Source organism: Lampetra fluviatilis, chromosome 10, assembly GCF_964198595.1.
Source record: "Lampetra fluviatilis chromosome 10, kcLamFluv1.1, whole genome shotgun sequence".
Classification (NCBI taxonomy): Eukaryota; Metazoa; Chordata; class Hyperoartia; order Petromyzontiformes; family Petromyzontidae; genus Lampetra; species Lampetra fluviatilis.
In genome coordinates this window covers 2,851,733-2,878,210 of record NC_136284.1, presented here as the reverse complement: position 1 = coordinate 2,878,210, position 26,478 = coordinate 2,851,733, and the positions used below count along the sequence as shown (strand labels likewise).

General features: G+C 55.6%; 1 protein-coding gene across 1 annotated transcript; it reads right to left on the bottom strand.

Moving 5' to 3' along the window:
• Window positions 1-26,478, bottom strand: GADL1 (glutamate decarboxylase like 1). The gene is made up of 15 exons (XM_078860151.1): window positions 26,262-26,478; window positions 24,828-25,075; window positions 22,956-23,082; window positions 18,119-18,209; window positions 16,946-17,052; window positions 15,454-15,569; window positions 13,727-13,806; window positions 12,985-13,039; window positions 12,104-12,220; window positions 7,625-7,689; window positions 5,934-6,015; window positions 4,416-4,615; window positions 2,260-2,311; window positions 1,123-1,212; window positions 1-299 (listed from the first exon to the last, which is right to left on the bottom strand). The coding sequence occupies exons 1-15, from the start codon at window positions 26,332-26,334 to the stop codon at window positions 126-128; spliced, it is 1,677 nt and encodes a 558-aa protein (XP_078716277.1). The 5' UTR covers window positions 26,335-26,478; the 3' UTR covers window positions 1-125.

Genomic DNA, 26,478 nt, shown 5'->3' with positions numbered 1-26,478 from the left:
GGGGTGGGGGGGGAGGTGGAGAGGTGGGTTGGGTCGTCCGCTGCCTCGTCTCCCGGGAGGAGTTATTGGGGTTGACGTGGTGTTGGGGGCTCTAGGGATGTGGGAGGGGGGGTTAATCCCGAAGGTCAGAGGTCGCAGCCTAGGCGTTCGATCTCGTTGAGGCAGAAATCGAGGTCCTCCCGTCGCACGCTCGGGGAGATGAGGATCATGCGGAAGAAGTTGACGCGGTCACCGTGGGGCTGGTAGCCGACCATCATGGACCCTGCGAGCATCATGCGTGTCTTGATGGCAGGGGCGACCTGTGAGAGGGAGGGAAATTGGGGAAAGGGGTAGGTGGGTGGTGTGGTAGGTGAGAATCGATGAGTCGAAAAGTTATTGAGTAGGTGAGTGAGTGGGTGATTTATTGGATGAGTGAGTGTCTATATGGATTATAAGTAACACACTCCCACCAATATCACCACCAAAATCACCAACAATATCCCACCAATATCCTACCAAGCACAACCACAACCACGGAACTGGCCAACACCATTAACTACAACCACAATTGCAGCAACTCCTCTCACCAAACACCAATATCATCCCAAGCATCGTTCTCATCATCTATTACCACAAACAGCATTGCTGCCACCAACATCAACTACCAACCACAACCACTCATCTCAAGCACTTTACTATCTTCGTAAACACCAACTCTATGAACCCAAATTTCATCATAACCAACCACAGCCATTAACTACAACCACATCACCGCCATCACCATCACATTAACATGGTGTGTGTTAATGTGCGTGTGTGTGTAGGTAGCGGTAGTGTAGTGGCCAGCGTGCTGCGTTACGAACGGGTTAAATTCCCGGTTACAATCAACGCTTGTGATGATTATCTAAACCGGTCCTGGGCCTCCCCTAAATCGACTCAGCCTCAAATGAGTGCCTGGTGTGGTGTGTAAACATTCCCACTAGGGAGACAAAGACGGTCGGGCGTGGTGCTGGTCATCAACCCCCTCGTGTGCCGTGCCGGCCTTCATAGGTGCTCCCTAACAGCACTTTCCGCAACAGCCTGTTAAGGCTATACGGGTGATCTTTGCCTTGTGTGTGTGTGTGTGACCGTTCAGCCGCTCACCTTGTCCAGTTTCTGCCAGAACAGCTGCCCCCTCGGCTGCCCCCTCATGCTGGGCGGGATGAACCAGAAGCAGACGTTGGTGCCCTCGGGCTGCAAAGGAAGCAGCCACGCCAGTCACTCTGACTGCGTTGCCAGACTGGCATAGGCGCATCACGAGTAGCCATGGCCATAGTCAGATGGATACCGGATATTGTGCACTGGGGCGTGCAAATATTTGCCGAGCCAGACAGACCCGCTCGAATTTTGTTACCCAGAAAAGTCTCACTGAGACTCTTACGAAGGCTTTTTTTTCAAGAGGGTCTCGCCGCATTGGGATGTTTGGCCAATTTCATGAATGGGTGGCTTCATGTTGGGAAGGATACGGACGACCCAAAGGAAATTCATATTTGAGAGGGTAACGCTCAAAGGTCAACACAATCAGATTCACGGACCGACTTGCTCTACTGCCATCTGGCTAGCCCAGTGTGGTCTGGTGTTTGGGAATCCCAGACTTTGAGTATGATATCTGTCCATATTCGAGGTTATTTGGGTTAGATCGCGTAAGGTTTGTCACTTAAACAAAGCAGGACAATGAGGTACTAGTTCAGCACACCGGTGTGATAGAGAGTAAACCCACAACATTTACCACTCGAGTACCATGCTGTTTCACTGGTAATTACAACAATCAGCCTCATCAGGCGATAGCCAAAATAATGATATATACAACGATTAATGCTCTACCTGTACCGATATATTTAGGCAGATGATGGGAATAACTATCACCCAAGAGGACTGTTTATTAAAAAACTCAACTAAACTTTTTATTTGACCAGGTAAGGCCCACTGAGCTGTATAGCTCTTTTTCAAACGTGACCTGGTCACAAATGATAGTTCAACAAAAGTGGCTTATCGCGTGGAAATCTAAAGCAGCCAAAATAATCTAAACGCGTGTTTCTAAATGTGGAAGGAAAAATCGGAAGGAGGACTCGGAGAAAAATCCACGCGACTACGGGGAGAACATGCAAACTCCAAATATACAGGCATCAGGGTCTGGATCGAACAGACAACCCCTTACGTTTAGTTTGTGTCAACAACAGCAGTGTCACCATCGCGAATGTGAATGCGTGCGCAAGGCCCGGCATGCTCGCTGCCACACACCTCCATCAGCAGCTCAAATCCTTCCTTGTCCTTGATCTCATCAGCCAGGTACCTGCGCACGTGACACGCGACCACGCATGCAGGCGAGTTCACGCCGCTACCCCCACATCGCTCCCGCGAGCTCACACAAGTGTAGCGCACAGAGAATCGCATCAGAAGCCATCAGCCATGATCACTCCACTGCTGGGCAACTTTCTACAAATGGCAGTGCAGCCTGAAACACAGTCGCCAGTCACTTGCAACTACGATTTCCATCAAAAACCGAATGATGTAACCAGAGTCGAGCTGCTGTGGTGCTCAACCAAGGCAATGGGACGGCACTCACATCCGCGGGCAGCCTTGAGCCAGTGGTATAAACGTGCTCTGTGAGCACGTGCTCTAAAAAGCACTCCTATTTACAAGTGTCATGTCCAGAAAAAGTGTTACAGTTGGTTACATTCTGTAAAAGCCATCTGCTTGGGTGCACTCTACACACGCACACACAATGGCGGAGCTAGGAGTTTCAGGTAGGGGGGGGCAACCCCTCCAGCAATGAAACATGATAGAGGAGTTGTTAGTAAGTGAGGACTTGTCCCTTGATTTTTATTCGACGCGTGTGCGGCGATGGCGCAGCCATCGATCGAGGGTCGAATTCGAACCGCGTCGTGTGATCGGCATCGCGCTCGCTGAAGGTGTTTGCCTTCAGGGAAGTCGTGGACTGTATACACAATTATGCACAATTCTGAGTCACTTATAACCGCTTTGCCGTTATTTCCAAGAATGGACTCAGACTATTGTCCTATCATCTCATAGAGTCCCTGGCACGTAATAATATGCTTCACAGTGGCAGTGGGGGTCGCAAAATGTCGATTTATTACTAATAAACCCCAATGATCCGATCGAAATTAGGGATTTCGATCGGATCATTGGGGGGGGGGGGGCACGTGCCACCCCACCCACCGCTGGCTCCGTCAGTGCACACACACACACTCTCTACAATTTACTTCAATGGCTATCTTGACGAGGTCAACCTTGTACGAGAGTCCTATAAGCTCAACATCTTTCCTCAGAATAAACTCTCTGACTCCCATACGGCGACCAAAGCCAGTCCCAGTCTCAGTTTCAGAACGGCTGTCCCAGTTTCCCAAAATCATTTAGCGAAAATTGCGATTTCTGTCCGGGGTTAGACACTTTCCAGTTTCATGCTCCACTTAAGGACTGATCTGTGGGTGGAGCTTCCCGAGCAGTGGGCGGGGCTACAGCTAATAGAAGATGAGCTCGAGGAGGGCTCCCTGAGCGGTGGGCGGGGCTACCCGAGCTGTGGGGGGGGGGCTACCTGAGCGGTGGGCGGGGCTACATGTGTAGTGGGTGGGGCTTATGAGGGTAGGTGCGGGGTCCAATGTTAAGGGGTCACTCACTCACTCTGAGGGGCAGGGGTCCTGTTTTGTAGACGTGGGGTGGAACTGAGGAACAGGAGGGACCGGCCGCTGGCTCACCAGCTCTCACCTGGTTGAGCCTCCCAGAAATTAGGTACACCACACGTACGTACGTATGTACGTTGACATTATTTCACACCGTACGTAGCCGACCGTGCTAATCGGAGGTGCGACGTGGAAGGACAATAAACTAAACACACACAAAAATTACCGACAGATGGCAGGGGAAGGTCCCAAATCTAGCAGTTGATTCACAAGCAGTTGTGAATAGTTCAGTTAGAATGTATAAAAAATTAACCCGTAAAAACAAAGTTTTTCACTATAAATCCTTTATATGCGTGGCGGCTAGAGTCCTCTCGTCCTCTGGCTTGAGATGGCTGCCACCTATGGGTCAGATGATTGCCTGCCACCATTAAGCAATTGGTAATTAAATATATATATTTTTTTCCTAAAAAGTGTAAAGTTATGGAAAAAAAATTTCACGAAAATAAATTGTCACGCACAACGAGTCTGTGTGCAAAATGTCAGCTCGATTGGATCATGGGAAGTGGGATAAAAAACGACCGAAAGATTTGCACGGTCGTAAGCGCGCAAGCAAGCAAGCAAGTGAACTTAATATAAAGGATTTTAAAACCTTTGCTTCATCAGAAATAAAATCCCGGGCCCCATTGTCTTCGTTATTATCTACCGAGGGACAGACTAAGTTGGGGGGCGTGCTCTGTAGACGGCACGCTCCGTCACCTGGCGCACGCGAAGGCGCGGTCGACGCGCGCTTCCAGCCCGTGCCGCCCGCACGCCTTCCACGCGAGCCACAGCTTGAGGGCGTCGTCCCTCCTGCCGCACTGCACCGACTTGTCGCCGGGGTCGTGCGCAGAGTCGTAGCACTTGTCCGTCTGGAAGAGGTACGAGGCACTGGCCGAGTGGCAGGACCGCAGCAGCCCCTGGAAAAGGCGGTGGGGGAGGGGATAACCGTGGACCCCAGGGGATCCCAGGATTAGCAGATTGACGGAGGAAGAAAATTCCCGAGTGCTTAGACCGACGATAAAACGGTGAACCTTTGAGCGTAGGCTTTCGCCACCGATGTTATGATCCGTTACTGATTGTGTGTCGTACACCCGCCACCATCCGGCACAGCCAAAGAATACAAGTTGTCGCGTGAAAAAAGCATTCTTATTTAAATGTAACAGGTACGCTGCTCCAGCGCACGGCTGGGGGATGTTGCAGAGCAATCCGTGCACATCTTACAATTTGGTATGGACGTTTCACTGGTGGCTAGAACCAGCATCATCAGGCGATTTCCATAACTGTGAAAATGTCCTGCAGTTTTGAGCCTTAAATAGGGAGTGCGATGTATCAGGAAGTGATTTAGAGAGGTTAATGTATCCACGAATTACAACGTTACGTTAGGTTATAATACTGTAAATTTTAACATGTGTTAATATAAAGGCATCGATACGTATGTGGGGAGTAAGGTTAGTCATAAGTTATTATACATACTAATTGGTCAGTATTGTTAAAATACTGATGTTTGTGTTTCGATCAATGTAAATGTACTTGTTTAAGGTTGTCATGTGGTTATTTAACGATGCATTTCTCAGCCGCGCTCAGCCTAGAAGCCCAGCTTGGTTGATATTATTGTTGTCAATTTAAATCGATTCATCATAATCAATGGAATGTCCTTGTTGGCAGGCAACTGTCTTGGTGAGTATTCGATGTTCCTTTGGTGTTCTTTTAATCTTGTGCTGACATTTCATCCCATCCCATTGGCCCAGTGTAGTAATTTGCCACGCGTGCTAAGCCAAAGTCACACACACACCCTGATTCAGTCATTATATGACTGGGATGTAGCGCAGTGGTGAGGGCACTGTGCTACAAACCCGGTGACCCGAATTTGATTCCTAGCCATGGCAACATCAGTGGCGAATTAAATCCGAATCGGTCGTGCACCTCTCCTAGATTGCCTCAGCCTCAAATGAGTACCTGGTGCAGTGTGTAAACTTCGCCACTGGGGAGGCGAAGGCGGCCGGGTGTGGTGCTGGCCACCCACCCCCTCGTGTACCGTGCCAACCGTTATAGGTGCTCGCTAACAGCACTCGCCCCAACTCTGTAAAGGATATACGGTGCAACTTTGACTTTGTTGTATTTAACTACGTCATGTGTGCCGTGTGTCGTCGCAATCTCCGTGCTCCGGTTCTGTGCGTGTGGCTCGCTTCTCGCACACAGCGGGAAACAAGGGATGGAGCTGCGGACGGAGCTCACGGTGTCATCGCGGAGCAGCAGCGCGCAGCACTGCAGTCCGGACATGAGCATCTTGTGCGGGTTCCACGCCACCGAGTCCACCCTGCGTGCACAGCGGCGCAGATTCAACCAGGTGCTAACCAAAGCCCTAAAACCATGGTCATAAGCCTAGCTCTAACCCTAAACCGTAGCCTAAGTCTAGCTTTGAAGGTAGCTATAAAATTACGGTGGCGAGATGTTAACTACCTCGCCTGGTACACAGGAGGTCGTGGTTTCGAACCCGACCCTGACGCCTGCTGTATATTTGGAGATTGCATGTTGCCCCCGTGGTCGCGTGGATTTTGTCAGGGTCCCCCGGGTTTTCCCTCCATATTTAGAAACGTGCGTTTAGAGTATTTGGCTGCTATAAATGCCCACATGCTAAGCCACTTTGTTGAGCCATCATTTGCGTTAGCCAGGTCACTTCTGAAAACGAGCTATAAAGCTCAGTGGTCCTTGCCTGGTAAAATAAAATAGTTTAAATAGTTTTAGTTTATATCCCACGCCTACCCCCTAACCCATAGCCCAAGTCTAACACTAACTCTAGATATAGTCCAAGCCATCACCCTACTCTTAGCTCTCAGGCTCGTACACCAAGAGCTCTGCTATCCGCCACCTCGCCGTCCGGAATGCTGCACTTGCTGGCATCTGTCATAGACGGCACGTATCCAGATTTAAAAAAAATCCGATAATTCAACTGGCATCTCTTATGAGATGCCAGTCATAAGAGATGCGCTGCTAACGGAGGCTTCGGGGACGCTGCTGCCGAGTTGGTGGCAGCAGCGTTCTTGCTGCGCTAGTATCGTGACTTTGTGCACGCGTGCCCCATGTGTGTGCAATTGTGGTTAACTCATTGCCCCTTCCGCCAAGTAAGCTAGCATCAGGAGTCAATGTAAGGGAATATAAAACAGTTTTTTTTCTATTTCCTTTATTTTATGTTTTATTTACGATACAGCATTTGTTTTACAGTGTTGCATGCAAATGTTTCTTCTTAATTATGCGTTTAACAACGCTTCCCTGTTTTTGGATCCGTAACACGTTTCTTACCACTGACCGTACGGCATTTAAATAGCCTGCCTTACTATGCTCCGACTTACGAACCGTTCAACTTACGAACGGGCTCTCAGGAACCAATTGTCTTCGTAAGCCGAGGACTGCCCGCAACTGTACTTTAAAACTGTTCCATTTCCTCTCTACAATCGACTTGGAATGCTCTACTACAACTGACTGGTGTGTTCGTCTGCAAAATAGTATGTTATAATGTTTTAAATATCATAGTTGAAATATAGGCTTCGTTCCTTTCTTGGAATAGTACTTGGAAAATTCGGTGAACCCATTACAGTAGAACCCCTCTTAACGAGCACTCCTGTTAACGACGGGCCTCCATAGAGGCCAATGTGTAGTGTATAGTGTAGTGTATAGTGTAGTATATAGTAGTGTAGTGTATAGTGTAGTATATAGTAGTGTAGTGTATAGTCGTGTGTAGTGTACTCTGCACACTCAAGAGTACACACACACACTGAGAGTACACTCACACTCACACTGAGAGTACACACACACTGAGAGTACACACACACTCACACTGAGAGCACACACACACTCACACTGAGAGTACACACACACTGAGAGTACACACACACTCACACTGAGAGCACACACATTCACACACTCACCTGTGTACACCGTCGAGCAGGTGGCGGTGTCGATGGGAGAGCAGCGCACTCCCTCCCCACGACGCCTGCACGCGCATTGGGCAGGGCGAGACACACGGGGAGGGAGGGGGACACGGGGAGGGGGACACGGGGAGGGAGGGAGACACACGGGGAGGGAGACACGGGGAGGGGGACACGGGGAGGGGGACACGGGGAGGGAGACACGGGGAGGGAGACACGGGGAGGGAGGGGGACACGGGGAGGGGGACACGGGGAGGGAGGGAGACACACGGGGAGGGAGGGGGACACGGGGAGGGGGACACGGGGAGGGAGGGAGACACACGGGGAGGGAGACACGGGGAGGGGGACACGGGGAGGGGGACACGGGGAGGGAGACACGGGGAGGGAGACACGGGGAGGGAGGGAGACACACGGGGAGGGAGACACGAGGAGGGAGACACGGGGAGGGGGACACGGGGAGGGGGACACGGGGAGGGAGGGAGACACACGGGGAGGGAGACACGAGGAGGGAGACACACGGGGAGGGAGGGGGACACGGGGAGGGGGACACGGGGAGGGAGGGAGACACACGGGGAGGGAGACACGGGGAGGGGGACACGGGGAGGGGGACACGGGGAGGGAGACACGGGGAGGGAGACACGGGGAGGGAGGGGGACACGGGGAGGGGGACACGGGGAGGGAGGGAGACACACGGGGAGGGAGGGGGACACGGGGAGGGGGACACGGGGAGGGAGGGAGACACACGGGGAGGGAGACACGGGGAGGGGGACACGGGGAGGGGGACACGGGGAGGGAGACACGGGGAGGGAGACACGGGGAGGGAGGGAGACACACGGGGAGGGAGACACGAGGAGGGAGACACGGGGAGGGGGACACGGGGAGGGGGACACGGGGAGGGAGGGAGACACACGGGGAGGGAGACACGAGGAGGGAGACACACGGGGAGGGAGGGGGACACGGGGAGGGGGACACGGGGAGGGAGGGAGACACACGGGGAGGGAGACACGGGGAGGGGGACACGGGGAGGGGGACACGGGGAGGGAGACACGGGGAGGGAGACACGGGGAGGGAGGGGGACACGGGGAGGGGGACACGGGGAGGGAGGGAGACACACGGGGAGGGAGGGGGACACGGGGAGGGGGACACGGGGAGGGAGGGAGACACACGGGGAGGGAGACACGGGGAGGGGGACACGGGGAGGGGGACACGGGGAGGGAGACACGGGGAGGGAGACACGGGGAGGGAGGGAGACACACGGGGAGGGAGACACGAGGAGGGAGACACGGGGAGGGGGACACGGGGAGGGGGACACGGGGAGGGAGGGAGACACACGGGGAGGGAGACACGAGGAGGGAGACACACGGGGAGGGAGGGGGACACGGGGAGGGGGACACGGGGAGGGAGGGAGACACACGGGGAGGGAGACACGGGGAGGGGGACACGGGGAGGGGGACACGGGGAGGGAGACACGGGGAGGGAGACACGGGGAGGGAGGGGGACACGGGGAGGGGGACACGGGGAGGGAGGGAGACACACGGGGAGGGAGGGGGACACGGGGAGGGGGACACGGGGAGGGAGGGAGACACACGGGGAGGGAGACACGGGGAGGGGGACACGGGGAGGGGGACACGGGGAGGGAGACACGGGGAGGGAGACACGGGGAGGGAGGGAGACACACGGGGAGGGAGACACGAGGAGGGAGACACGGGGAGGGGGACACGGGGAGGGGGACACGGGGAGGGAGGGAGACACACGGGGAGGGAGACACGAGGAGGGAGACACACGGGGAGGGAGACACGGGAGGGAGACACGGGGAGGGAGGGAGACACACGGGGAGGGAGACACGGGGAGGGGGACACGGGGAGGGGGACACGGGGAGGGAGACACGGGGAGGGAGACACGGGGAGGGAGGGAGACACACGGGGAGGGAGACACGAGGAGGGAGACACGGGGAGGGGGACACGGGGAGGGGGACACGGGGAGGGAGACACGGGGAGGGAGACACGGGGAGGGAGGGAGACACGGGAGGGAGACACGGGGAGGGAGGGAGACACACGGGGAGGGAGACACGGGGAGGGGGACACGGGGAGGGGGACACGGGGAGGGAGACACGGGGAGGGAGACACGGGGAGGGAGGGTGACACACGGGGAGGGAGACACGGGGAGGGAGGGAGACACGGGAGGGAGGGAGACACGAGGAGGGAGACACGGGGAGGGAGGGAGACACACGGGGAGAGAGACACGGGGAGAGAGAGACACGGGGAGAGAGAAACACGGGGGGAGAGACACGGGAGTGAGACACGGGGAGACACGGGGAGGGAGACACGGGGAGGGAGACACGGGAGGGAGACACGGGAGGGAGACACTGGGAGGGAGACACGGGGAGGGAGACAAGGGAGGGAGACACGGGAGGGAGACACGGGAGGGAGACACGGGGAGGGAGAGAGACACACGGGGAGGGAGACACGGGGAGGGAGGGAGACACGGGAGGGAGGGAGACACGCGGAGGGAGACACGGGGAGGGAGGGAGACACGAGGAGGGAGACACGGGGAGGGAGGGAGACACGGGAGGGAGACACGGGGAGGGAGGGAGACACACGGGGAGGGAGACACGGGGAGGGGGACACGGGGAGGGGGACACGGGGAGGGAGACACGGGGAGGGAGACACGCGGAGGGAGGGTGACACACGGGGAGGGAGACACGGGGAGGGAGGGAGACACGGGAGGGAGGGAGACACGAGGAGGGAGACACGGGGAGGGAGGGAGACACACGGGGAGAGAGACACGGGGAGAGAGAGACACGGGGAGAGAGAAACACGGGGGGAGAGACACGGGAGTGAGACACGGGGAGACACGGGGAGGGAGACACGGGGAGGGAGACACGGGAGGGAGACACGGGAGGGAGACACTGGGAGGGAGACACGGGGAGGGAGACAAGGGAGGGAGACACGGGAGGGAGACACGGGAGGGAGACACGGGGAGGGAGAGAGACACACGGGGAGGGAGACACGGGGAGGGAGGGAGACACGGGAGGGAGGGAGACACGCGGAGGGAGACACGGGGAGGGAGGGAGACACGAGGAGGGAGACACGGGGAGGGAGGGAGACACGGGAGGGAGACACGGGGAGGGAGGGAGACACACGGGGAGGGAGACACGGGGAGGGGGACACGGGGAGGGGGACACGGGGAGGGAGACACGGGGAGGGAGACACGGGGAGGGAGGGTGACACACGGGGAGGGAGACACGGGGAGGGAGGGAGACACGGGAGGGAGGGAGACACGAGGAGGGAGACACGGGGAGGGAGGGAGACACACGGGGAGAGAGACACGGGGAGAGAGAGACACGGGGAGAGAGAGACACGGGGGGAGAGACACGGGAGTGAGACACGGGGAGACACGGGGAGAGAGACACGGGGAGGGAGACACGGGAGGGAGACACGGGAGGGAGACACTGGGAGGGAGACACGGGGAGGGAGACAAAGGAGGGAGACACGGGAGGGAGACACGGGAGGGAGACACGGGGAGGGAGGGAGACACACGGGGAGGGAGACACGGGGAGGGAGGGAGACACGCGGAGGGAGACACGGGGAGGGAGGGAGACACGAGGAGGGAGACACGGGGAGGGAGGGAGACACGGGAGGGAGACACGGGGAGGGACGGAGACACGGGGAGGGAGACACGGGGAGGGAGGGAGACACACGAGGAGGGAGACACGGGGAGGGGGACACGGGGAGGGAGGGAGACAGACGTGGAGGGAGACACAGAGAGCGAGAGACATGGGGAGAGAGACACGGGGAGAGAGGGACATCCATGGGGAGGGCGACACGGGGAGGTTTCTGAGCACAGTCCGATAACCAATGCACCACCGCTCACCTCAAACATATCTGGAGGGTTTATTTGAACCGGGTCTGGCTCAGCCATCCAGACTATAACAATAAAGCAATTTATAACGAGCGCATATTGACAAAACGACAGGCGAACAACTAAATTGCAACTATGAGGTATGGAAACAGGCTCAGGATCCCTCGTACGCCCGATCGAACAGATGTACAGAAGAGCCTTCAACAGTCTCCTGAGAATGGGGGTGGATTGAAAGCTGCTAAGAATGTGCCGACTCCTACCCCTACATACACTTAACCAGAAATAACGGACTCTCCTTCGGCAGAAACCGATGTCTGTATCACATTCATGACGATTAATTGTAATCAACTACTCCCAACTCGCACATCCTTTGGACGCGACCATCCATGCGTCCGTCTCTTCCCTCCAGCCAGCAAAACTTTTTTTAAATAATACGGCCTGACTTAATTTGCCACATTCCATACAATTTTCAGAAGGGAGGGTTGATGTCCGAGTGTGGTTGGCGGGGTCCGGCAAGGGAAGAGGATAGAGGGGGCCGGTAGTGGTCAAGCATGGGGGGGGGGGGGGAGGAGTGGACATGCCCACCCCCCCCCCCCACAATGAGGCGTTTGCTCTCACGTCCACGTGCAGCCACAGGCCCCGGCGCTCGCACGTGTCGGCCACGGCGCCGATCGGGTCGAACGCGCCCAGCACCGTCGTACCGGCGGTGAGCACCACCATGAAGGGTACAGCACCCTGCACGATTGGGGGGGGGGGGGGGCAGGCATGGGGAGAGGGGCCCCGAGTCACCTTCACGCAGTCGTGCGTCTGCGTGTCTCTGGCTGCCGTGCCCGGTGGTGACGGGCCCTGCTCAGTCTCTAGAGACCGAGTGGCTTAAATTTAGGTCACTGGGCTATTTGTAATGTTCGTGAGCGTTTGCTTTAGTTTAATCCCCTGTTTCTCTCTGTGAAAAGTAAAATCAGAGCTGTTATTACATTATTTGTACTGGAAGGTTGTCGGGGAAGCAAGTAAGAAATGTTTTTTGTTACTTTTTTTCCACAATTATATTCTAATTGTGCAAATTTTTGATATTCAGTAGATGATCGGAAGATGATCGGAAGATGATCGATCGATGATCAGTAGATGATGAAATTCCCATTTGAAATTCTTACATTGGACAGAGCACCACTTTGTGCCAGAGAATGGCTCCATAAGAAAACGTCATAGAACTACTTCTGAAGTCGATTCAGTCGGCCTCTTCATTCGTTCGGGGCACATGCTTTGTGTGGCCTGAAAAGAGTTATTATTCGCCTGTCAATCAGACGGATTCTTTGTGTTTGTTAATTCTCAGCGCTGCAATCGGCCAAATGAAATGAAGCCAAGGACTCTCTGCACGGTTTAATCGGCAGCAACAGTTTCGAAGCCAAGATGCTCCGACGCGACCATTATGAGCCAGCCAAAGCACCCGGTCAGCTCCGACTTGTTGTGAAAGTTCGACGTCGTCTGAAGGGGTCTCCCACCTCAGCCTTCGCCTCGTCGATTCTCCTCTCCAGCTCGGATGGGATCATCTTTCCGCTGGGAAGGAAAGGGACGCGCGGTGTCAAACAGAGATCACTTGAGCCGCTGTGCTTGGAAAAGCTTGAGCGATGCTTACAGCTATCGAATATGGGGCGTCAGGGTAGCGAGATGTTAACTGTTTCGCCCGGTATACAGAAGGTCGTAGGTTCGATCGTGACCCTGATGACTGCATATTTGGAGTTTGTTTGTTCTCCCTGTGGCCGTGTGGATATTTTTCCGGGTCTTCCGGTTTTCCCCTCCACATTTAGTTTTCCCCTCCACGTTTAGAGTATTTGGCTGCAAGAAATGTCCACATGATAAGCCACTTCGTTGAGCTATCATTTGTGGCCAGGTCGCTTCCGATTAGCACGGTTGGCTACGTAAGATTGGAAAGACGTTCAACATACATACATTCTGAAAAAGAGCTATATAGGTCAGTGGACCTCACCTGATGAAATAAAACAAATGTTTATAGTTTAGTGTAGATGTGAAATATACCATAACCCACTCACTGGAGAATACACTCTCACGATTGGCTATTGTGGGCCATATCAAGAGACTGATACTACGAGATTTGTGCCACATCACGTGGCAGGCCTGCCCCCCAACACTTTCCCCGCTTGACACCCGCGCAAGTAACGAGAGGTGCTCAACCCCTGGGGGGGTTACCCGGGTGTTTATATTTGAGAAGGGAACCTTGCTCACCGGTCGTCCACCGCCACCGACCTCACGTTGTCGGTGCCGATGCCAAGGAAGGCGGCCGCTTTTTGGATGGAGTAGTGAGCCTGGAGGTACAGAGAGTAAAGATGACGCCTGGCTGTTGGGGCAAGTGCTGTTAGTGAGTAGCACCTATGAAGGCCGGCACGGCACACGAGGGGGTGGGTGGCCCAGAACCACGCCCGACAGCCTTCGTCTCCCCAATGGCGATGTTTACACACCGCATCAGGTCCTTATTTGAGGCTGAGTTGACCTAGGGGAGGCTCAGGACCAGTTCAGATAATCGTCACTGCTGTTAACTGTGAGTGGGTATTGAACCCGGGTCGCCGGGCTCGTAGTGCAGCGCGCTCACCGCTACACTACCGCTCCCCACTTCACAAAGACAAAGATGCCCCGTATAACCTTAACAGACTGTAGGGGCAAGCGCTGTTAGCGAGCACCTATGAATGCCGGCACGGCACACGAGGGGGTGGGTGGCCAGCACCACGCCCGACCGCCTTTGTCTCCCTAGTAGCGATGTTTACACACCGCACCAGGCACTCATTTGAGGCTGAGTTGACTGAGTGGAGGTCCAGGACCGGTTCAAATAAATCGTCACTGGTGGTGGCCGTGAGCGGGAATCAAACCCGGGTCACCGGCTTGGTAGCACAGCGTGCTAACCGCTAACCGCTGCACTACCGCTCCCCACAGACACACGCACGCAGACACTCGCACGCAGGCGTCCACACGTATCGGACTCCCCCGAGGCGTGTAGAGGTCACTCGATCAGGATCGATCGTTATGCCAGGAGCAAGGGGTTTTTAATCACGCGTGAGGACCACGGCTATTATGAGTGGTACGGTGGCGCGGCGGCTGTTTTTGCACTGCGCTCTGAACCCAGTGACCCGAGTTCGATCGTGGCGGGTGACATCTGAACCTGTCGCCGTGAGCCTCTACCATCACCGGTCCGCACTGACCCGCGTGGTGAAGTATGGCCAAATCACCCCCCTGACTGACACGGAGGGGGGAGGCCTCCATCCCCGAGTGGATTAAGGACTGTAAATCATAAATATATGAATTTATATTACTCGCAAATCTTACCTTTAATGGTAGCGATGCCGAAACAAAATTGTCGAGGACAATCATCAACACGTGCGGTGTCATTTATTTATTTATTTATGGATAAAACCCTCACCGAGTCTCACGACGCGGTATTCAGCACATTGGGAAATTTGTTCAATTAATTTTTTAGGTTTTTTTGTTTGGCCTCATGTGGGAGGAATCTGGAGTACACAGAAACAAAACCCAGCACACGAACAAAGCGTCTCACACTCACAGTTCCACACACCACGCAGCCCAGCTGCTTTGGCCGGTCTACATCGTGCACGCGTTTGCATGTTTTTGCCAGAAACGCCTAGAGTCGAGTTCCTGAACGAGCTCCCGGCACGTGGGGGGAAACGTCGGACGTCGTTCCGAACGACACGCGGCGTGACCCAAAAACGAGCGCCACACTCCCCCTTGCACGATCCATCAACCCTCTCACCTTGAGAGAGCTGGACCACTGTGGGTGTGCACCACCACCACCACCACCGCCACCACCGCCACCACCCAAGTCAAGTAGTGGGGTCTGCGTGTCATCCCAGGGATGCTGGGAGATGGGGCTGGGTCCCCTTTGTGACCGGGGGAGGGGTGGGGTGGGGGGGGGGTGTGGTCCGGGCCGGGCTGGGCACCCTCACCTCGCCCGAGGTGAAGAGCACGAGGCGAGGGAGTGCGCTCAGCCCCGCCGTCTTCACGCGCGGACACAGCCGGAAGCGGGCCACGTTCATCGCGCACATGTTCGACACGGAGCCTCCTGCGCAAGCACAGGCGACGACGACGATGACGACGGCGACAAGGGCGATGGCGGTGGTGGAAGTAATAACGGTGAGTTCAACTTGCTACGCGGTGCCGCGCGGCCATCGCTCGCCCTCTTAGAGAGAGAACGACTCGGAGACGCGAGGAGAAACCACAGACGAGCGGAAATAGCAGCAGCAGCAGCCTACGCGGTGATCTGGCACTAAATACGCACTAGAGGTCTGCCGTCCTCTATGTGTCGAGATGCTATTGGCACATTAATGAGTGTTTAACACGTGGGAGGGATTCGGAGCGCCCGGAGAAAATCCACGCGTGCGAGGGGGCAACGCTCTATCCCAGGGGGACGGAGCAGGTGGAAGTGCACTTCTGCTGTACCGCCTTCTTCTGGCGAGACGGGGTACGCTTCTTCGACGCCCAAAGGAAATGAAGGGAGTTTCTCAGCATCTGTGCATGATCCACCAACCCCCTCTCCTCCACAGTGCTGGATTACAGGCCACGTGCACCACCACTACCACCTCCTAGCGAGATGTTGTTGTTGTTGTCGATGATGATGACGATAGGGAGTGAGTCTGAGCTGGCCTGATCTTTTCCCCCAATTCTAGAGTCTGAAGATTAACTCCGTTTGGCGATAAGAAAGTGATCTTTCCATGACTTGCTGAATTACTCGACGCGCAAACTCCGAGGAGCCGCCCGACAATGATTATAATCCACTCTCACAAAGATGTCTGGCGCAGCTTCAGCCCATTCCTCCCCACTCCTCGGCTCCTCTCGACTGAAGAAGAAGACCCGAATCCGCTGAAGTGTCAGCCGACGACCGCATTCGCCGGAATTATACGAAGCACGCGTTTCTTATTTTGATCGCTTGCACCGGCATCAAAGCAAACGTTGGCGGTGCGTCTTGTGACCCGGTGGCTGTGGCGTGCGTGCGGCCGCAGCCGTGGAACTTTACTGACGCCCATCGTAAGTTTTGGGGCACTTCTAACCATAGGCGGAGTTTCACTTCTATATTTGAGGGGGGGTGGGGCAGGGGTCCGCTTTGTCCCTCACATTACGAATCGCGGGTGCTTATAAATACGATTTTAAAAAATCTTAATTGTAAACTACTGAAGATAAATTAATAAAGGTGTCCAGTTTGGGAGGGGGCCTTGCCCCCCATGACCCCCCTCAAACTCCGCCAATGATTTTTACACATACAGTAAATATACGACGAATGACCACCGTACTGGCGTTCTTTATTCTGTACTTCGACTCGACTGAGGGTGTCATGGATAAGTAATCAAACATAGAGAGACACACATATCTGTTTTTGTAAACGTAAATACCTACACGTGCCCTGCGGTGTCGGTGTTGGAGAGAGTGGAGGCCGCGTCTTACCCGGGCAGAAGATTCCGTCTCCCGAGGTCCACCCCACCATCTTCCGCAACGTCCTGAGCACCTCCTCCTCCAGCAGCACCCCCACGGGGGCCACCTCGTACGTGTAGCTGCTCGCCGCACAACAGACAAAGATCCCCCGTGTAGCCTTACAGACCTTTGCGGGAGAGAGGGGGGCAAGTGCCGTTTAGGCCAGCATCGTTCACACGTGGTATCGAGATGTTGACTAGCTCGCCTTCTGTACAGGAGGTTGGGGGCTTGACCCCGACACTGACGCCTGCTCTATGGTTGGAGTGTGCATGTTCTCCACGCGGTTGCGTGGAATCTTCTCCGGGTCCTCCCTCCGGTGTTCCCCTCCACATTTAGAAACGTGCGTTTATGAGCATTTGGCTGCTATAAATTTCCACGTGATATGCCATTTCGTTGAGTTTTCATTTGCAAAAGCCAGGTCACTTCTGAAAAAAAGATTCATAGCTCAGTGGGTCGTACTTGGCAAAATAAAAATAGTTAAAAATAGGTTTATACTGGTAGGAACGTCCTGGTTACACCAGCCCACAGGGGATTATTGTGTTCGTCCGTCGTGCAGGGAGGGGCTGGGTGGAAAGGGAGGGGCTGGGTGGGGAGGGGAAAATGGGGTGGGGCTGGGTGGGGAGGGTGGGGCTGGGTGGGGAGGGGAGGGTGGGGAGGGGCTGGGTGGGGAGGGGCTGGGTGGGGAGGGTGGGGAGAGGCTGGTGGGGAAGGTGGGGCTGGGTGGGGGGTGGGAGGGGTGGGGCTGGGTGTGGAGGGGCTGGTCACCCCGTGGTGCCCTTATAAAACTCAACGTTTAACCTACTTACGCCGGCTTGTGCCCGCCCTCACAGTCGGGCATATTTGCGGAATACACCACGCCGCCGTTGACCCTGGCCATTGACCGAGCAACTCAACGTTCCTACCAGCTCCCTCCGCAGGAATGTGTTATACTCGGCACCACGCCGGGCTGCCTTCGCCTTCCCAGTGCTGATGCTCGCGCGCAATTAGGGCGGATTCGAGTCGGGGTGGCCCTGACGTGGTTCAAATATCGCTCGCCGCTGATGTCAGCCGTGGTCGGGAATCAAACTCCTCGGGTCGACGAGTTTGCAGCGCGGTGCCGCTAACCGCAGCACCCCACCGCGGCGCACGGCACGACGCCGGACTCACACGCTGGCGTTGAGGGCCTCGGTAATCCAGCGAGCAGCCAGGGCGTGGTAGTCCAGGCCGGCGAACAGCTGGTTGTAGAAGCGTGGGTGAACTGCGAGAGAGAGAGGGAGACAAAGGCGGGGGGCTCTCGGTTATGTCGGACAAGTGGGTTAGTAAGGTCACTCAAGGTCAGTTGGGTCATACTGATGACTGATCTGCTCTGACAAGTCTCCCACAATCTGGCCTTAGGTCTTCCTCTTGGTCGCCCGATTCGTCAAGACCCCAATACGGTATATAATAATGATGATAATAATACAATACAACCCCCTCCACCTCAATCACCCCCCATCATCCCCATCATTCCCATCAACCCCCTCCACCCCCACCCCCCTCCATCATTCCCATGAACCCCTTTCACCTCCATCACCCCCCCCCCTCCATCATCACCATTATTCCCATCCACCAAGTGTTTTGTTATTCATCAGAACTGCGTCCAGTGAATGCTAATGTTGACACCGGCTGCTGGGACGGGAGATCGAGGCCCGCGAGCGACCGGCGGCTTCATCGCCATTCAGCGGCAGTTCAGCTTCTCATTAATTTGATAATTTACTTGACAATTTTTTTTAAACTTTCTAACAGCGCCCTTCTGTGTAATACGAAAACACAACGCGACAAACAAAACAACAACAACAAAAGACTCGACACCCCCCCCCCCCGGCCCCCACCCCCGACCGCTTTGTGTGAATTTTTTGGTTTAAACCATGACGTTGCGCGAAGCGTAAAGCGATGCCATTGTGAGTCAGCGAAGTGATTATGAACTAAGAATGGGGAGTTTGTTCTTCGTTAATTAAGCCAATGCACAAGGGGGGGGGGGCGAGGCGGGGAGGGGGTGGGGGGCTCGATGAGTTCACGCTCCACTGACGCGAACATTCACTCCGTGTTCCACCGCCGCCGTCTACGTGACTGAAGCGGCAATCGGACAAAAAGAAAAAAACGAAAGCACCCCAGGGACCAGCCCCCCCCCCCCAAAGCCCCCCAAACTCCCACCCCTTCACCCCCCCCCCCCCAATCACCCTGGCCTTCAGCGCACGTGATGTATAGCCAAATAACCCTCCTAACCAGCACGGCGTTTGCAGGCCCTCGTCCAGGACTGTCAAAAGGGCTGCGCGTGTGTCCACGGCGGGTACACGGGCAGTGTGTGGCCTCTGTGTCTACACTTCGCATACGTACGTACTGTACGGTGTGCTGACATGTGTGTGAGTCTAAAGGTGATCTGCAGAGAGTGGCATCCCTGGCACCTCGAGACAGCGTGAGTTCCGATATAGAGACGTGGAGAGACCCATGTTGTCTCTGTCGGGAGAGGTGGCCAGAAGAGACGCAGACGCGCGTACGCGTCCACGTGTGAGGTGTGTGTCAATCACTTCTGCTCATCGTTGACGTTGCGTGTCTGTGTGTTAGTGCACTGCGTTACAAACTCCCGCCCAGGTTCACCAGCCTGCTGGTCAACCCCCCTCCCCTTCCTTCGTCCGGCAGTGGATTAACAAAGGTGTGTGCATGGTAATCATTATGATTGTGTCTACAGAGATATCGGTGCGAGCACAGACTTGTCATCGTCCCCACGTGGGCTTTCTCATCCCCACTCTCGATGAACCCATCACCGCCATCATCTCCATCAACCCGCTGCACCTCACATCATCACCATCATTCCCATCAACCTCCTCCACCTACATCACCCCCATCATTTCCATCATTCCATGAACCACCTCCACCTCCATCACCCCGCCCATCATCTCCATCATTTCCAACAACCCCCTCCATCACCCCACCATCATCACCATCATTCCCATCAACCCCTCCATCTCCATCACTAGCATCATTCCCGTCAACCCCCTCCATCACCCCACCATCATCATCATCAACCCCTCCACCTCCATCACCCCCCTCCCCCACCTTCATCTCCATCATCCTGCCTCGTGGAGGACCCTACCCACCATCTCGAGAATCGCGTTGCACAACACGACTCCTATAAAATTCGACTCGGGACTCCGAGCGCCAAGGACACGAGGCTCCAAAGGTCACGCGTCGCCTCATTTGGTCACGGGCATGGCAGTGCCAGGCTCCGTGTCAAGCGCAACGAGGCACGGCGCCGGCTTGGTGCAGGGCTGCCACCCGTTCCCGGCTGCTGGCGGGCGCTGCGATGTGTTATTGACGCTGAGCGCCCCAGTGACAGCTCCAACTAGCCAGGCTCCCGTGTGCTCGGACTCGACGGTGAGCCCAGAGGGAAACTCGCCGAGGCCTCAAGCTCCAAAGCTCTCGGCCACTGCGCTCCGCGGACGGGGTGGTGAGTGTGCGCGTGATTCTCACGCAGGTGACGACGACGATAATTCAGTAATCGATGTCTTCACGACAGCCTCGCTGAGTCTCCAGACTGTTCTTCTGTACACTTAATATACATATATATTTCTCTACGTGTTTCCTTTTGTGGGCAGTGTTGGCGACGAAAGTGTTGTGGTTGCTGTTTGTGCTAAAGCTGCACTGCCAACAGACCCCTTACCTGGCTCCGGAGAATTGAGGGATTTTTTTTTTACGCAAAAAACTCCCATTGGCGGTTGCGTGGCTAACGAGTGTGCAGGCGGTGCAACAGCTCTCCCACGAGCCGAGGGGGCACAGACACCAGGCCAATAGGAGAGAGGAGATTGTACAGGGGGGCCCAATTGATTTCGTGGACCAGGCACATGCCAACCATGCCATGCCACTGCACGCTAGAATGGAATTTTGCCAAACAATTTCTCATGCAGAAAGGGAGGCTCCGGTCTCATGGATGCTTTTCCTGTCTCGGATACATAAATCCACGCGTCTAATTTCATCCACCTACACACCCAAGGGCAATCAAATACCGTGGCTCATGAAAACGAATGAATCGTTATAATATAACGGGATTGAAATAAAGCTCGTGGACGCTTTAGTTGTTGTACAACTTTGTATGCGTGACACCAGCACGGGGAGGGTGAGTGGAATCAAGGATGTAATGAGCGCACAAAGAGAAGTGATGCCAGGACGGAAGGGCCCAAGACGGACAAAGAGGAAGGCGCCGCGCTCAGCTGAGCAGCAGGAAAACAAAGGAGGAGCGCGGAACGGGAAGACGAGGAGAAGGAATGACGGGGCCAAGATGTCGGGGATGATCAGAGGCTGATGATGACGACGAGAGATGAGGGAAGAGAGGGAGCGAGCAGAAATGAGATGCACAGCGTCTGTTTTCCCAGCGGGCAGTGGGCGAGGAGGGGGATTCCGAGTGGGGGTGGCCACGCACGAGTCACGTGTTTCACGGGAGTCACGTGCTGACGAAGAGATGGAGGAGGACGCCCGGTTCCTCCGCTTCCGACACCAGACTGCCCGCCACCGAATTACTGAAGAGACCTAAGTTCGCTCACTCCTCCACATTAAAGCGGCATGTGCTTAGGTCCATCAGAGCACGTGCCTTCAAACGCCAATATTACCCAGCAGCAGCATATTGCCAAACAAACTCTGGACCGGTTTCAACATTTTGGTCTTATCAGCGGAGTCTGGCTCTCTAAACTGTGTTGTGAGTGAGCACGTGGTAAAGAACGCCGCGTGCGACGTGATGACGTGAACACAGGCCACACCGGACGTCGATGGCGTGATGCCATGGTGGTGTTAGTGGTGGTATTAGTGGTGGTTTGGCAGCGGAGGTCTCACTCCGAATCAGTCGAGCGGCAATATCTTTTCATCGGTTGCGTAATGCTGTGTGGAAGCTGCCTGGTCTGTCGCTCCGCACGAAGCTTCAGGTCTTCTCGGCCACAGGCATTCCCTCCCTTCTCTACGCTTGCGAAACGTGGACCCCCTAATGGAGCATCTTCGCCGGTTAGAAACATTTAGGCTGGCCTGCCTACGATCCTTCCTGGGTTTAACCAGGCTGGAATGTGTGAGGAGCTCACAAATCCTTGAAAGATCTGGGCAAAGTCCCATTGGTGAGCTCCTCCGGCAGGCAAGGCTGCGTTGGCTGGGTCATGTAGCCCGCATGCCCAGCCACCGCATGCCCAAGCAGCTTTTGTTCGGCCGGATCGAGGGGGCTAAACGGGCGCAGCACGGGCTAGAGAAGAGATGGAGTGATGTGGTACAGGACGTGGAGCTGAGTGGACTTGCCGATGACTGGTACCAGCGGTGTCAAGATCGGCCTCTGTGGAGGAGGCTTGTGAAGGATGCTACTGGGCAGTTTGAGGCAGTCACCCTCCAACACCAACGGAGGGGGGAGGAGCGACGCTCACAACTATGAGCGGAGCGCCGGGTGGCTAAAGAACAGCAAGTTGGCACAGTAGGGGGCAGTCATCTCTGTCAGTCAACCCGTGGCACCTGGGTCTGCCCTGTGACCTGCCAGCGGGCGTTCGACACTTCACGTGGCCTTAACGTGCACATAGCCTGGCACAAGCGTCGTGGTGACGTCACCGCCACTTAGTGGCGAATGGCGGTTGTTGTTGTATTAGTGGTGGGGGAAAGTGTTGATTGGAGATGGCACAGATAGCGAGCCGTGTTATTGTTGTGGTTGTGTTGTTGGTGGCGTTGTGTTATTGTTGTGCTGTTTGTAGTTTTGCGCTGATGTTATCATTTTGGTCGCGTTGTCGGTGTTGTTGTCGGTGTTGTTGTTGTCAGTGTTGTTGTTAGCAGTGTCGTCAGTATTGTTGTTAACAATGTTGTTGATGTTGTCAGTGTTGTTGTTGTCAGTGTTCTTGTGAGTGTTGTTGTCAGTGTTGTGAGTGTTGTTGTTATCAGTTTTATTGCTGTCAGTGTTGTTGTTATTGTCAGTGTTGTTATCAGTGTTGTTGTTGTTGTCGTCTCGGACCTGTCTTGACGCTGTACGCGATGACGTCCCGGCAGCGCTGCAGCAGCTGCTGGTGGGGCTCCCCACGCTCCCCCAACTCCACGTCGAGCAGCGCGCGCAGCTCCGCGGGGGGTCGCCACTCACACACCTGGGCACGCGCACGCACGCGCACGCGAGCACACAAAGACAAAGGTCCCCCGTGTAGCCTGGGACAGGCTGTTCGGGCAAGTGCTTTTTAGCGAGCACGGCACACGAGGGGGTGGGTGGCCAGCACCACGCCCGGCCGCCTTTGTCTCCCCAGTGGCGATGTTTATAAAACGCACCAGGTACTCGATTGAGGCTGAGTCGACCTAGGGGGGAGGCCCAGGACCGGTTCAGGTAATCGTCACTGGTGGTGGTCGTGAGCCGAAATCGAACTCGGGTCGCCGGGTTCGTGGAGCAACCCGCTACATTTTCGCTGCCACACCCCAAATACAAAGATCCCCCGTGTCGTCTTAAAAGACTGTTGGGGCAAGTGCTGTTAGCGAGCACCTATGCAGGCCGTCACGGCACACAAGGGGGTGAGTGGCCAGCACCACGCCCGACCGCCTTTGTCTCCCCAGTGGCGATGTTTTTACGCACCGCGCCAGGTACTCATTTGAGGCTGAGTCGACTTAGGGGATGCCCAGGACTGATTCAGATAATCGTCACTAGTTTAAGCCGTGAGCGGGAATTGAACCCGGATCGCCGGGTTCGTAGCGCAGCGTAGCGCTAACCGCTCCACCACCGCTCCCCACATACACACACTCAACACGACCCACAAAGTAACTGGCATTGGGACAAACATCGTGATGCTTGGAATGCGCCTGTAGTCCTGTACGTTACTCGATCGGGATTACTCAACACAGCGCAGCATCGCCCCCCGAGTGCAAACACTTGGCAGGACGCTCCTGGAAACGCGAACACATACTCGTCGTGTACGACACTATCCAACGAAGACAAAGATCCCCCGTTTAACACGTAGTCGGCTTTCGCGACCAATATCATCCATAGGAGGTTTTTTTTGGGTTAGATCGCGTAAATATAAATGTGTCGTTAAACCGGCCACCACCCGACACAGCCAATTGGTAAGGTTTGTCACGTAAACAGAGCGTGCCAATTCGTTACGAGTGCAGCACTAACCGGTTGTGTGTTGGACAGTAAATCCACAACACGTACAATCGGAGTACGGCATTTCGCCAGTAATTACAACCAGCATCATCAGGCGGCAGCCAGAATTTGTGGAGAAATCCTCCTGTCTCGTTCCTTAAGTAGAGGGATATGTGTGATGACGTCACTTGCCAGCCCTTCAGTTGCGAAGGCCAGAGGGGGCGGGATTAATGAATGCATATAAATTACAATGGGTAAAGATCCCCCGTATAGCCTTAACAGACTGCTGGGGCAAGTGCTGTTAGCGAGCACCTATGAAGGCCAGAACGGAACACGAGGGGGTGGGTGGCAAGCACCACGCCCGGCCGCCTTTGTCTCCCCAGTGGCGATGTTTTTATGCACCGCACCAGGTACTCATTTGAGGCTGAGTCGACCTATGGGAGGCCCAGGACCGGTTCAGATAATCGTCACTGGTGTTGGTGGCCGTGAGCGGGAATTGAACTTTGGTCGCCAGGATTGCAGTGCAGCGCGCTAATCGCTATACTACCGCTCCCCACACAAACGCACACACAGACACACACGCACGCACACACAGACACACACACACGCACACACATGCATCCGCTGGTCGAGATTAACAACGGAGTGACAGCCAAAGGAGTGGACGCGCTATTTGAGGACGCTCACAGCGGAGATGGAGCGACGGAATCGGCGCGTCTAGCAGGGGAGTGGGGGGAGGGCACGTGGGGGGAGGGGGGGCAGTACCTTCTCATTGACGTCTGTGCCCTTCACCACGGCTTCCTGGAAGATGATGGGGAACACATCCAGGAGGAACTTCTCGCCGGCGCGCGCGTCCAACAGGGGTCCGTTGATGGGGACCCCTTCCACGAGCACGGGGAACCCCGGCGAAGGGGACCCGGCCAGGAACGGGGCGGCCGGAGCACCGCTCTCCACGACCTCTGAGCTGCTGCTGCTGTCGGTGGGCGCCGTGTCTGCCATCGCTGCGTGGAAGCCTGGTGGTCCAGGCGGCGGATTGAGGAACTCCCCACCCAAATGATTGACCCCCAAACACGCTCCACCCGCTGTATTTGTAGACCTGGAGGTAATGTATTTTGATCACGTGCGCCTCATTGCATAACGAGGGCTACTCTTGTCTGGAAAAATACAAACATCCACGGCCCGACTTATTTTGGGCTCTTTGCTGCGTTGGAAATGTTCTCGATGGAAAGGAGTGGACACGTGCGGCGGGGAGGACAAAGGCAGCGAAGAACAGACCTTGCATCTGGCACACACAGGAGGGTCACAGGCTACGGACTCATCTTTCACTCGACATCTACCGAAAAGCTGCTGCTCGACTGGCAAGGATTAGGGATTATCGGCGTGAAGCACTACTACCACTGGAACACAACGTACGCATATCGATACCAATCCTATATCATTGGCTCGGCGGATTGTGGCTGGTTGCCAAAGAACGCGCGCCGCGGTGGCGAGATGGCAACTGCCTCGCATGGTACGCAGGAGATCGTGGGTTCGATCCCAAATCTGACGCCTGCTGCTGCTGTATATTTGGAGTTTGCGTGTTTCTCTCCCCGTGGTCGCGTGGATTTTTCTCCGGGTCCTCCGGAGTTTTTTCTCCACATTTAGAATCGATGTGTGTTTAAGAGTATTTGGCTGCTGTACATTTTCACGCGATAAGCCACTTCTCTGAGCTATCATTTGTGGCCAGGTCGTTTCTGAAAAAGAGCTGAATAGCTCAGTGGGCCTTCCCGAGTAAAATAAAAACTAAATACTGGTCTAATTAGTTAAATACTTTCCCGGGACAGCGTTCTGAAGTGTTCCCGCTGAAATTAAGCACCGGTCAAAGCCACGGAGATAAAACTTAACGAGGATTAAAAAAACATCCCTGCGGAGATGAGATCATTTCTCGCCAATGGCATCCGAAAAGCAACGGATCAAAATTTCCAACCTAACGTGGAAACCTTTGCGGTCGCCCGGCCGTGGCGTTCATGAATGGCCTGAGGCTCGGGCAGCAAACTTGAGGCCCACTGACACCTTCAGCAAAACAGCGGTGCGCCCGACAGCGTCGGAGGCAGGAAGGGAGGCCAAGAAAGGCGTCTGCCAACAGAACCACCACATTTGCCTGGCGCCGGGCTTCAGAGGGTATGCCAACCCCAACGGCTGCCCTCCGGCTCAACCCACCTCGTCGTGGTCCCACCTCGTCGTGGTGGCTGTTGGATTGCCCGACCCTGGATCGCCGTAAGCGCTGGGTCATGGCCAACGCGTCAACCCCACCCCCGTCGCAACCTGTCTAAGTCCGTGATATGTGCAGCATCGGGTCAAGAGTCTTAAACCCAGGGACCCTCTGTGCGAGGGATACCACGGACAGATGCGGCTGAGACCTTGCTTGGATAAATGA

What these genes read in the sequence shown, in the direction of transcription:
- GADL1 (XM_078860151.1), bottom strand. Translation starts at nt 26,334, where the DNA reads ATGACCCAGCGCTTACGGCGATCCAGGGTCGGGCAATCCAACAGCCAC. An exon ending in CTGCTCGACGGTGTACACAG is followed by an intron (nt 6,016 to 7,624) that starts GTGAGTGTGTGA and finishes CTGTGCACGCAG; the next exon opens with GGTGGACTCGGTGGCGTGGA. An exon ending in GATTTGAGCTGCTGATGGAG is followed by an intron (nt 1,213 to 2,259) that starts GTGTGTGGCAGC and finishes CTTCCTTTGCAG; the next exon opens with CCCGAGGGCACCAACGTCTG.